The sequence below is a fragment of the Benincasa hispida genome, chromosome 8, assembly GCF_009727055.1.
Source record: "Benincasa hispida cultivar B227 chromosome 8, ASM972705v1, whole genome shotgun sequence".
NCBI classification, from domain to species: Eukaryota; Viridiplantae; Streptophyta; class Magnoliopsida; order Cucurbitales; family Cucurbitaceae; genus Benincasa; species Benincasa hispida.
Window position 1 is genome coordinate 47,577,538 of NC_052356.1, and position 13,117 is coordinate 47,590,654.

Below are 13,117 nucleotides of genomic sequence, written 5' to 3' on the forward strand. Positions count from 1 at the left end.
ACAGTACTCAGATAATTAATTAAACTCTTTAATTAAATTACTCAACATCTGTTAACTGCCGGTCATTCTACTAAAGACCAACAGTTATACTCTTCGCACTATAGATAAATTTCTGTGTCCATTGGATATAAATAATCAACAGTGCGATGACCTTCACAAATTACTTGTAAGTACAGTTAGTCCAAAATTACCATTTTACCCCTGTAGTTACATCTAACTCCTTAAGTACCACTGATTCCTCTAATGAACAATAAGTCATAGTCCAACTATTACCAAGTCCCTTTCGGGCCAGGAGAGGGTGTGGTCACTATTTTCAAGCCCTGGAATCAGCTCTTAAGAAACAATTTATCTACTTACCCTTGTATCAGGGAAGGAGTGAATTTCGTCTCGTGTAGTTATATTCCCAGCTCCCTAGTCAGACGAATCCCCAAAATGGTAGGCTTGTTGAGTTGGAAATCTGGCCATTCTCACCCATACAAATTAAAGGGCCGCCTTCATAAGCAGGAGTTCATAACTCACTCAGGATTCAGGTTATGCCACCAATGGTCTCTATTATTAACGGCATTATATAAAGAGACTAATTATTTCGTGGCCCTGTCTTATACAAACTCTTTGTATAGGATACCCCCGCTCACGTGTCTCCACATGAATGATCAGGTTTAGGTCATTTGTAGCACTTTACAACACTTGTAACACCTACAAAGCGAATTGTATCCATAGTGTCACTAGGATAAGGTACCCAGTCTTATCCACCTACTACAGACCATTTAGTTTATTATTTAAATAAGAACCACTTGTATGTCTCTACATACTTGTTTAAATTACATGAAATAACCTCGGATCTTAGTTTATTAGATTGAGTAGATGCTTATAAAATAACACTTATTTTATCAACAATAATATGTTTATACAAAGTTTACAAACTACGAGATTACAAGAGATTTAGGACACCAATCCCAACATTTTCATCATCCTTGTTCCCAACAACACGTATCAATACTCTTACATCGCTTCAGAACTTTACCAGGATGAATTTGGACCCTTTATTAGGCCAAAACAAGCTTATAACACTTTATCGGGGGCTTACTAGGTGATTTAAACACTTATCGGGGCATTCCGGGACATTACAATGCTTATCGGGCTTTACCAGCCTACTTCTGCACCTATTGGGCTTCTACCGACCTAATGGTTGCCTATCAGACTTTACCGGGCCATTACAATGCTTATCGAGATAACTCGAGCAAGTATTAGGCTAATCAGGAACTATCAAGTCTCACTGATGCTTCATGATGCCATCCCGAGTGTCAGATGTCATCTCCTTTCTCTCTCCTGCTCGGGCTCGAGAACCATCGTCAACCAACTTATGGGTAACTTTCCAACTTGGGACTTCCCAGATATCCATCCATCTAGACATATCGAGACTTAGACACTTCCAAGTCCTTGTCTAATCAAAATGGCATATCGGGTGCTACATCGAACCTCTAGCCTATGGGAAGGGGCATAATGTCAGCACACCCATACCATCTGACATTATCCATGAGATCTCATTCTCAATGAAAGACACCCAAGTCACTTGTCTTGTAACGCTCGCCAACGCCATGACACATGCATGTGCCATGGGGTAGCTCACTTAGGTCACAAAGCCCAAGGGTGGTGGAGAGTTAATACCATGTCCCCCTATAATGCATTCTAAACATTTTCCTCTTTGTCACCCATGCATATAAAATGTGGTGAATGATCACTCACCAACGCAGAGCGCCCGTCTGAACTCCGATTGACGTGAAATTGACATGCTTACATATCTTATTAATATAAAACTAACTCTAGAGTTGCTCGTCCAAACTCGGATGAAACCCCACCTTCCGAGGTATGACCCAAGGACCATCTGGCCTCCACTAAGCTTGTCACTAACACCACGATGACATGATTGCTTATCTTTCCGCTTAATGTTCAACATGGCATGCTTGCCCCATATGTTGGTGGTGGGATGATGCATCGTCCTGCTCGATCGCATCATGGCACTTCTATTGGCCCTTTGTCTTTGCCATATGTGTAAACACTCACATGTCATTAATGCACTGTCTGCACAAGTGGGTTCACAATCTACTATCTCAAAGTTAGATTGTGTCACCAAGCCCCCCTCAATTTTATGCTCTTTATATATATATATATAAATACTGGCATAGTATTAAAATCACTAGCTAGCTAGTCCAATGGTAAATTTGTCTTCCTGGCCTTTAAGACCCAGGTTTAAGCCCACTCATTAAAAAGGGAATTGGAGTGTATGGCAAAATTTAAGGTTTCAAAAAATGGTAAACCGGTCAAAGAATAAGATTTATGGTAAGTCACGTGACATGCATATGGCCACAAAATTCTAAATCCCTGATTTGTCCTTGTCTGGTTCGTAATTGTTGTTATTGATGAAACTACAAATGCTAGCTAATAAAACACAAGGTCGAGTTATGTATACAGTATAATTACTTATTTTCCTCAAGAACAACTAGCTCCTGATTTTGTTCATGTAGTTAACATAATCTCCATATTTTTATTATTAATTTAGATTTTGTTTAACCACTTTTCGAATTAATTTCACCTGAATTGAATATCCAGATTTTTCTACCACATTAATTTTCAAATCTTTGAATAGATTTTTATTATTTTTTATATATTCAATTTTATTCAAATCTTTGAAATTTTTTTTTATAATTTTATACATATATTCTTAATAAATTAGTTGTATCTTTTTCATATCTTTGAAGGTTTAAATTGTTTTATATACTATTTTTGTTATTATTTTAACGATTTTCATAATTCTATACATATATTCTTAATAAATTAGCTGTATATTTCTTATATCCTTGAATGAAAAATATTTTACGAAATGATATTTCTTTTTTCCAAATCGTTAAAATATTCTTCAATTTTTTTATATCAATTTTAGCACTTTTCATATTATTTCACCAATTAAGTAACACATAGTTACACATACAGTGTAATAGTAATATGAAGTTATGAGATTCAATTATTTTACATTTACACAAACAACTTAATTGTAAAGTTAACTTATGAGATTTTAACCTTTTTTTTTGTGATCCATTATTATAACTTAATTTTGTATCTTCCTGAATTTTCTTCATGATTATCTATCTAAATCTATCTTGTTATAAATTTTGTTATCAAATTCAGTTTTTTATTACCTTCTTTTTTCAAATTGATTCGATTTTATCTAATTCTTTTTCAATATATCATTGGTCTATAAACGGTAATATTTCAAGATATTGTGAATTTAAATTAATTATCTCAAATTATTTGTCAACCTTACTTAGAATTATATATATATATATATATAATTTTTTATCAACCCAATAAATTTTAGTTGAGTTTGAAATGTCTAGATTTTATTTTAGAATTTAATTTTAATATAATTTAAATCAACAAAAAGAAAAAAATGAATAAGAGAAAAAAAATAAAAAAAATATATAACCATACAGACTAACTACATCGTGTGTATTGTGATCACCGGACGAAAAAGAAAACCAAAGGGGAGAGGAGTTTTTCAAATCCCTAGGTTTTTTTTTCCTATGCATGCTTAGAGAATTGTGGTAATCATATCATGTAGATATTGATTAGATTTTTGGTAGGCTAGGTTGGTTATCATGGTAATTATTTAATTATAATGTATTTGAAATTTTTTTACTTCAACTTATAAACATTAGACATTTATTTGTAACTGAGACAGTTTTGACGATTTATCATTATTGTTTTTTTATTTAATTCGATTTTACCATTTTCATAATTTTGTTTATTTATTTTTTTACTATCTTTTCAAATGAAACGTCAGAATTTACTATTTCAACCCTACATTTATTTCACTAAATTATATAAAAGCATCGTCAACAAAATTTTGAAGTCAGAACTTCGATTGTCTCAATCACATTTTGTCAAAAAAAAGAGGTATGATCCTACAATTTGGTAAGATGCTTAGCGATGACATTCTTCGATATGTTATGCAAGTAGTAGGAGACTTAAAAATACAATTTACGAGGTTCACAAACCGAAATTAAATTTCCACACAGAAATAAACATAGAAGTAGAACAATGAATTTGGAATATATGAATGGAGGAGGTACACAGATTTTACATCCTTTTTTCTAAAAGTAATTACCATTTTTTTTCGTTGTTTACTTCTTTTTTTTACAATGCATTTATGCATTATAACAAACCTTCATCTACTCCCAAAAAAAAAAAAAAAAGAAAGAAAATTTACAAATCACACATTCCCCTGGTTCCAGTTTTCACCACCCCAATCCCAAAAACACACACTCTCACACACACATACACAAACCATAAATACCTGGAATAATCATGATCTGTACCGACGAACCGACTGTAATCTAAAGCTCCCAATCCCACGGTGGGCAATCACCCTACCATCCTCCACATCAGACAGCTTCTTATTGGTCGAAGATAGAGAAGAAATTGCTTTTGCGGAAACCACTTTTCGTACAAGCATTTTCCACTGTGCGTCGTCCTTGCGTTTGTTGGTGTCGTCCGGTGGCGGCGATCTCTGTTTGAATTTGCGGCAGAGAGGGACTTTGCAGCACTCGGAGTGGTCGCAGATGGAGGAGTGGAGCTTCAGGAGCTGCCACATGCGCTTGCACCGCCCACATCCTACGCTGTTGGTTCGCTTCTTACACGTGGCGAAATGTTTGATCAGAAGCTGGAGACCGTGACACGTGGAGTAGTGGCTACAGGGTTCTCTTTCCTTCTTTGGCTCCACGTTGTAAGGTCCTACTATGGTGCAACCTTCTGAACATATGTGTTCTAAACACTCCATTGCTTCGTGTAGCTCCAAATATAGCTTCCTCTCTTTTCTTATCCTCCTGTTCCTCTGTTTCCTCTGCATTTTTTAGTAAAAATAATCATTCACACTTAATATAAGATCTTTAAATCAACAACTGTACTAGTTTTTGTTATGTTTTCATTTCACATTCTATCATTAATACAATAAATGGTAACTTAAAGATCAACCCTATATTTGAAATTTAGCCTGGTTCAATTAACCTTCTGTATGTGTTAGAGACCTAGAAAATTTATTATTCGAATCTCTGCACTTTGGTGTACTTCAAAAGAAGTGATTATAGAAAAAAAAAAAAAGTTACAAACTTATATGTTCTGAATTAATTTTTGTATAAGACAATATTGTCCTAGATTATTATAGGTAGGCTATAATAATTTTAAACACGGTAATAAATAATAAAAAATGATGAATGTAAAATAATAAAAGCGGTAATAAATGGAAGTTTTGAAATAAGATTGACGGTAGCTAATTTGGTTACTATAGTTTTAGCATAGTTTTTGCCATGCAAATTAATTCGAAAAAGTCAAATGCTTATTTTTTTTTAATTAAACTTATAATTTAAAATATTATTATATTAATAAGAAATGTTGTATATTTGTGAAATTTAAAACGAATATATTTAGAAAAAATGTTGGTTAGAAACTAGAATTACAAATTTTTTGTGGAAGCAAAGTTTTGATGTAATTCATTGAATTTTGAGATTTTAAGAGTGAAAAATAGAAAATAATTATTTGAAAAAAAATACTTTGAAATCAATTCACAAATAATTAAGAGAGGGTAGTCCGGTTATTTTGGAAGGCGAAGAAAACAAAAGTTATCATTAATATAGTCTTTTCAAATTTAATTTATTAATAAAAAGAAACTTTTTTAAAAAACACAAGACCATGTTACATTAATAATGCTACAAAATCCAAATAATTTTAGTCTAAAAAAATACTGTGTAAAAATAGTATTTTATTATATTTTCAGTAACGATTCGATTCCAAAATCACGCAAAATGTAAGGAAGGAAACCAACCAACAAGGCAACAACTATTAAAATCAGAGCCGAACAAGAACAAATAAATTTTAACGATCCAAAAATAGATTAGCCTTTTGAGTTAGGTTCATAAGATAAAATTTTCCTCAGGATCAACTCGTCTAATTTATTGTATATTCTAAAATCAAAACTCACTAATGCAAATTCCATAAAAAATTCATCGATCTATCGAAGAACGCACAGAAAACAATAATAATAATCATAAGGAAACTGGCGTTTACCGATTCGGTCTCGTCGATGAACTGAAGAATATCAAGCTCAAGCCATGGATCATGATCTTGAATAAACTTCCATCCTTCAGTTTTCTCAACGAATTTAAAATGATCAGCGACGAATTTCATACACTTAAGGTAAAGATCTGGCGCGTTACAGAGCCTCGCGAGTTGCAGAACGTCCACAACGGTTTCAATCGTAAGCCGTTGAGCCAAATCTTTCGTACACGTCGCTTTCAATTGCGGCAACATATAAACATGCGATAGAGCCAGTAAATGAATTCCGTGCTTCTCAAGATGCTCCGCCGTGCACCTAAAAAGAAATTTGCCTTTCCGTTAAGAAATCGAAATCAGAATCAAAATCGAAATCGAAACCTGTTAGAAATACGGATTTAAACCTAGAACTGTAGAGGAACCGAACGAACGTAACGACAGCATCAGAAGGAACTCCAAGGATCGAAATCACTTTGTCGGCGTTTCGCTTCTTCCGCGGCAGATCAATTACATGTTCAAGAACCGGCGAAATGGAAGCCTTCAATGAAAATCAAATCTCAGAGATCTCATTGTTACAAAAATCGGTATGAAATGAAAATCGGGAAGAGAGAGATTGGAAGAGTTACCAGGATGCCGGAATGGGCGGGGATTCGGAGGCCGTCAGAGGTGAGGATATGAAGGTCGGGTTCTGGAAGCTCCCTGAATATGGAGGGAGTAATGGTGCGGGTGGCAGAGTCGTCGGAGGGGACAGCGGCCGGGAAATTGCAGTAGAGATCGTCGGGAAGGGCGGTGGGAGGGACGGAGGTAGTGAGAGGAGTGGATTCCATATCGAAAGGGAGAGCGGGAGCGATGGGCACGTTTCTCGGCCCCAAATGGAAAGGAAAAAAGGGATTATATATACACAATAAAATTACCAAATTATATGGAGATGTTACAGTTGTAAATCTGCCCACCTTCTTTTCGACCGCATTTGCTGTTTCTGTTTCCATCCCTTCAAAAAAAAAATTTCATTTCCCTAAATCAATTAATTATTTTAACTCTAAATATATTCTGACTTCTATTTTTTTTCAATAATTATAATTACGTTAAAAAATATATCATTTTAGTCCCTACACATCAATTTAATTCAAATTTTTAATAAATCTTAAATTTTTTTTTGTTATCCATTATCTTTTTCATTATAAATTTATAAACATATTCACAAATATTATATTTCCTGCATACAAATTATTGTTATTATTATTATTATTATTATTTAATCCATTTTGATGGACTAAATTTAAATTTTTTTTAAGTACATTAACTTCATTTCGACATTTGAAAATAGAAAAACTATTTTAAATGATAAATTGTTGAAAATATTTACAAATAATTTCAAAATATCACATTCTATCACAAGACTACTATCTTTATCTCATAGACACAAATAGTAGTCTAGTGTGATCTATTGCAGATAGACAATGAAATTTTCTATATTTGTAAATATTTTAGTTCATTTTTCTATATTTAAAAATAAATCATTGATAATATATAGACTATAATTATACTATTTTTTTAACCTCATATGAGAGGAATCAAATATAATTTAAGGTTTACTTTATAATTGCGTTGAATATGTTTCCACTTCTCTTTCTTTCTTTCTTTCCCTTATGAGCTTACTTCTCTATTTTTAATTTCACTCTAGCTCATATTTCAATAGATAAAGTTAAAGTGTTACATATTACCTATTAATTAGTAATTAATATATTTTCATTGAAAAATCCTTCACATGGCATAAACTTAAATTTAAGTTGTAGTCAAAGTTGCTTAGTATATAAATGTATTAACGATCAAGAGGTATGTGGTTTGAATTTACTTATCTCCTATCGTACTTAAAAAAAATTAACCTTAAAAAAATGATTATATTATATAATTATTGACATTTTTTTAGTTCAATGCGTATGAAGATAAAAGATAAATCATCAAAATTTAAAACGATAATTAGTGTCCATCTATTTAACTACGATTGAATTGGCATGAAATTATTGATGCCTACAAATGGTCCAATAACAATTAATATGATTCGTATACATTATTACTTCAATTAAAAACAGAAACTTTGAGATCCTTCACATTTTCCATGTGTGTCCAAGTCAAAATAACTTTGTTGACAATCACATTATAAGAAAATAAAAGATATTATTTACAATTATTGTACGATGGCAACATACAAAAAGACACAATCCAAGTGGAAAGAAAATAGCATGCAATTATTAACCACATAAACTTGTATATATATTATTACATTTGTCACAAAGCATGCTTCCTTTTTTTCCCCGTCATATATCAAAATAACCACAATTAATAATTAGACAAGGTGTCATTTTCTATTCTCAATTTTAATTATAACAAAAATGATCTTAATTATATAAGAAGTGAATTGCTAGATGATAAAAAGATGTAATTAAAATTGAGCTAGGTTCTTATTGATGGAAAGTAATTAATTTTAAAATTAGGATATTAAAAAATTAAAATATAAAGTAAAAGAAAGTTGATCAAATGTTGTTTAGGAAATTATTAAGAATGTCAGTACAAGGTAGTTGTCAAATTTACTCTATTTCTTGAGAAGCAAAAAAAAAAAAGTTATAATACTTTAAACATTTAATACATCACTAAATAATATTATATTTTATTTTAGAATTCACATCATACTTTAACCTTTTTTTAATACGGAATAATGAATTGATGTAGTATAAAAAGATTTATTCGATAGTAATACTAAAAAATTTCGTAATCTATCTTGCATTTAAAGATTTAAAGGAAGATTAAGGCCAATATGAAAAATTTAACTGGTATAAAACTTTTAATATAGATCTAGAGGTTATTAAAAAAAGAAATGTAGGGGCACATAAAAAAAAGAAAAGAAAAAGAAAATTACGTATTTAGGATATGACGTGGCAAGGGGATTTGCTTGAGAGTTCTGATTCTTGAGGCTTTGTCGGACAGTTTGGACTCATCGTATCCACGAACGAGCAATCTATTTTGCCACGTAGATATTGCCAAGTTGTGCTTCTAATGATATCCTACGTAGCAGTGGTTGATAAGACGCTCTTCCAATGCCAGCCAACCACGTGTTTACACGTAAACACGACACGTGTCTTGTATGAACCATTGTTTAGAAATAACTTTTGGCCATATATTTTCTTTCTTTTTTCTTAAGTTATGATTTAAATATCATTTTGGTCCAAATATTTTTAAGTATATTCAATTTTAGGCTTCAAATTATCATTTGTCCAATTTTAATTCTCATACTTCTTATAAATCCTAAATTTAAATTCTCATTTGTTGATTTTTAAAAACTTTTTTTTGTTATATTTTAGCATTCTTATTATAACTTTTGAAAATACATTCACATATTATATTTTTTTTCATTTTCATAAAAAATATTATTATTTATTAACTAAATTTGGTAAATATTAATTTTAATGAACTAAATTGAAGATTTATGAAAGTATAGAGACTAAAGTTGGACAATCGAAGTCACATTTAGTAACCATTTTATTTTTTATTTTTGAAAATTAAGCCTATGAACACTATTTCCATTTTTAAATTATTTTGGTTTAAAAACCAAACCAAATTTTGAAAACTAAAAAAGTTGTTTTTATTTTTAAAATTTGACTAATAATTCAATCATTGTACTCGAAAAATGCAAATCATTGTAAGAAATGTGATGAAATAGATTTAGTTTTTTAAATTAAAAAAATTATTATCAAATAGGATCTAAAAATTTAAAGATTAAAATTGAAAAAATTTCAAAATATAGAGACGAAATATTATTTTAACCTATATTAACTTAGGTGCCGTTTAAATATCTCAATTCATTGATAACGTTTATATGCTTTTAGGGAGTTTATTTTAAAATTAAAAAAAAAAATAGTAAAGGTGAATAATTTGTTGGAGTTGACATTATTTAGAAACTTCCATGATTTAGATAAGGCATTATGCATGTAGATATAGACGAATTAAAGGAAAGCAAGATGTTTTAATTTTCATTTATCCAAACTTCTTTTAAAATAATTTCATTTTGCAAAAAGTACATAAACCTAAAAGAAAATAATCTGTCCATTTGATCTATACAGGGAAGGGGAGGACATCTCTCGTGAGATTTTACATTATTCCTTTAATTTTCCTTCACTAATTTTTTAGATCTAATTGCAGATATTATAAATATGGAACAGAGAAGGAAGAAATTGGGAAGAAAAAAAAATTGACTTTATACCCTTAAATTTTAGGAATTCAATCAAATTAATAATTATATTGACTCAAATCTTAACTTTTCATAGAGAAAATAGGCTTAATTAAAGGAGTTGGTAGAGAGATTCTTCACTTTTTTCACTCGTTTATATTTAAAATCAACTCAAAACTAATTAAATAATATTATTATTCATACAAATCTAAATAAAAAAAAAAATGTGTCATAGATGCTAGCTTGTTTGGGAGCAAACTCATTCCAACACGAGCATATTGAAAAATTGTGATACAACTCCAGTTTGTAGGAACGAGGAGGAAGAGAAAGGAGAAAAAGAGAGTGAATGGAACTCCAAAAAGAAACTAAAGAATGGAGATTTCACAATCACTGTATTTAGAATGACGTAATAGTTAACTTGAACATAGCTCGACTTATATAAACTCGTACTATCAATTTTAGATTTGAGGCTCGAGCTCCATCTTCATGAGTGAGAGAAAATAACTTTTTCTTCTTTTTAAATCTTAAATTCCACATTATTATAACAACGCCATGGAACTTTTTACTCAAATTTCTAGAATTTATTAACTAAATATACATATTTAGAAACTTTAAGTACCAACTTATTATTAAAAGTTGTCCAAACGAGATAGTTCAACTAATATAATGATAGATGTTTTAGAGATCAAGAAGTTAAGTTCGAATGCTCTAAACCTATTGTATTTTTAAAAAATTATTAAAACTAAAAGTACAAGGACCAAAGTAATATTTAAAACAAAAAGGATTTAAATACCACATTAGTATCTATCCTTTTAGTTTTGATTCATTTTAGTCCTTATACTTTTAAATTGTTTGTTTTGGTCCTTATATTTTCAACTTTGATTCATTACTTTAAAAAATTTTATTTTAGTACTTGTACTTTTAGTTTTTGTTCATTTTGATTCTTATACTTTTAAAAAGTTGTTATTTAGTCCATTTAATTTTATTTTTAAATAATAAAAATGATAGTTTTTTTAAAATTCAATGATCAAAATGAATCGAAGTTGAAAGTACAAAAGATATAGAGACCAAAAGAAATTAAAGTTAAAAATAAAATTATCAAAATAAAATTTTAAAAACAAATGGACGAAAATAAACAAAAACTGGAAGTAACAACAATTAAAACAAAACGTAATTAAAAGAACAAATGTATTGTGCCGTACCAAAACAAGTCCTTGACAGATGTCAATGTGCAAAAATGTGTTATTTCGAGTCGGTGCAAAGAACTTAGACTATTTATTTATTTATTTATTAAAATAATTGAAAATCCCTTTTCAATTTGTGAGGCCAAAAATGCATTCAGGGATGTGATATGCACGGACGTTAATTTATTCAATTAATCAGAAAATATCAACCAACACAACCAGATTCGCATTTAATTATATCATTATTTAATAGATTATTTTTAAATATAAAAAAATAATTAAAATATTTATAAACATAATAAAATATTTGTCTATCTATTATCATCTATCACTGATAGATGGATTTATTATATTTAAAAATATTTTTAACCGTTTTTTATTTAAAATAATTCTCCTATTCTATAAAAAAAAAAAAAAAGTAAATTAAGTATATTTAATTTAAAAATGCGTGCTACATGATTAATTAGACTATTAATTTGTTATTAGGTGGCGGTTATGTGTGGCCAATGAATAACAAGATATGTGTAAAATCGGCGAAGGGCGGGAGAGAAGATATTTTTTAAAAAAACTAGGGATTTAATAAATTGTGTTTGGTTAGCTAACTTTTGAATTATTATTTTCTTTTGTTGATTTAGTCTGTTAAAAAAATAAATAAATAAAAGAAAAACCGATCACATTAGTTAGTTAATTAAATATTGTAATTCTGATCGTCTTCTAATTTTCACATTCAAACAATTAAATAAATGGAACAGTGTACTAGATAATGAAATATATTTGCCTAGAGTTGCTTCCTTTATTTTAATATTGGATTTAATTATTACATAATGCAATCCATTGTGATTTGGTCTATTATTAGAGTGAAGTGAAATAAAATATTTAGAAACATTTCAATGATTTACTTTTTATATATTAAAAATGAAATTTACTTACAAACATGAGCATAGTTTAATTTATCGTTGATTTTGTATTTCTCTATCCTAAAAAAAGAAGTATAATTTTTTAATAAAATAAGAAATACGATATTTAAAATTACGTGAATAATAATTTTTTTTTTTGTGAAGACTAAGATTTTTAGTTGGATTAATTTTAATATTGAACTTAAATGAACAGTATAATAAATAAATAAATAAAAACTTATGTGCAATTTGGGTTGCACCTATATTTTGTGTCAATAACACACAATGTGCTATGTGACAATTTTTTAAAAATTTATTTTATTTTTGAGGCAAGAACGACAAACATACCATACATCCACTTACACCTTTGACATTTGAAAAGGAGAATACATTCTGGAAAAACATCCTTTCAAACCAAAGAAGAGCCTTGAAAGGATGTGAAGGCCATTATTGCATAAAACTCAGTTTTCCTCTCGAGGAATATGACAAAAGCGCTCAATATTAACAATTTTTCTTTTTTACAAAAAGAATGGCATCAATAACAATCTGAACCTCTATAAACGAGTATCCCTCCCTAGTAAGAAGCTAGACAATCTCCAGAGCATCAAATTCGACCTCAATCAGTAGATTATTTCCCATCCACTCATGCTCAATCGCAGACAAGCCCTCCAATAAAGCTTTAGCTTCAAGCATGTTAACAACCCCAA

The 13,117-nt window shown here is 29.9% G+C and overlaps 1 protein-coding gene across 1 annotated transcript; it reads right to left on the bottom strand.

Annotated features, from left to right (window-relative positions):
- Positions 1-4,081: 4,081 nt before the first annotated feature.
- LOC120084040 (BTB/POZ and TAZ domain-containing protein 1-like) lies at positions 4,082-6,987 on the bottom strand. The gene is made up of 4 exons (XM_039039941.1): positions 6,732-6,987; positions 6,510-6,643; positions 6,121-6,424; positions 4,082-4,900 (listed from the first exon to the last, which is right to left on the bottom strand). Exons 1-4 carry the CDS (start codon positions 6,930-6,932, stop codon positions 4,364-4,366), a joined length of 1,176 nt encoding a protein of 391 aa, XP_038895869.1. The 5' UTR covers positions 6,933-6,987; the 3' UTR covers positions 4,082-4,363.
- Between the last annotated feature and the right edge of the window lie 6,130 nt (positions 6,988-13,117).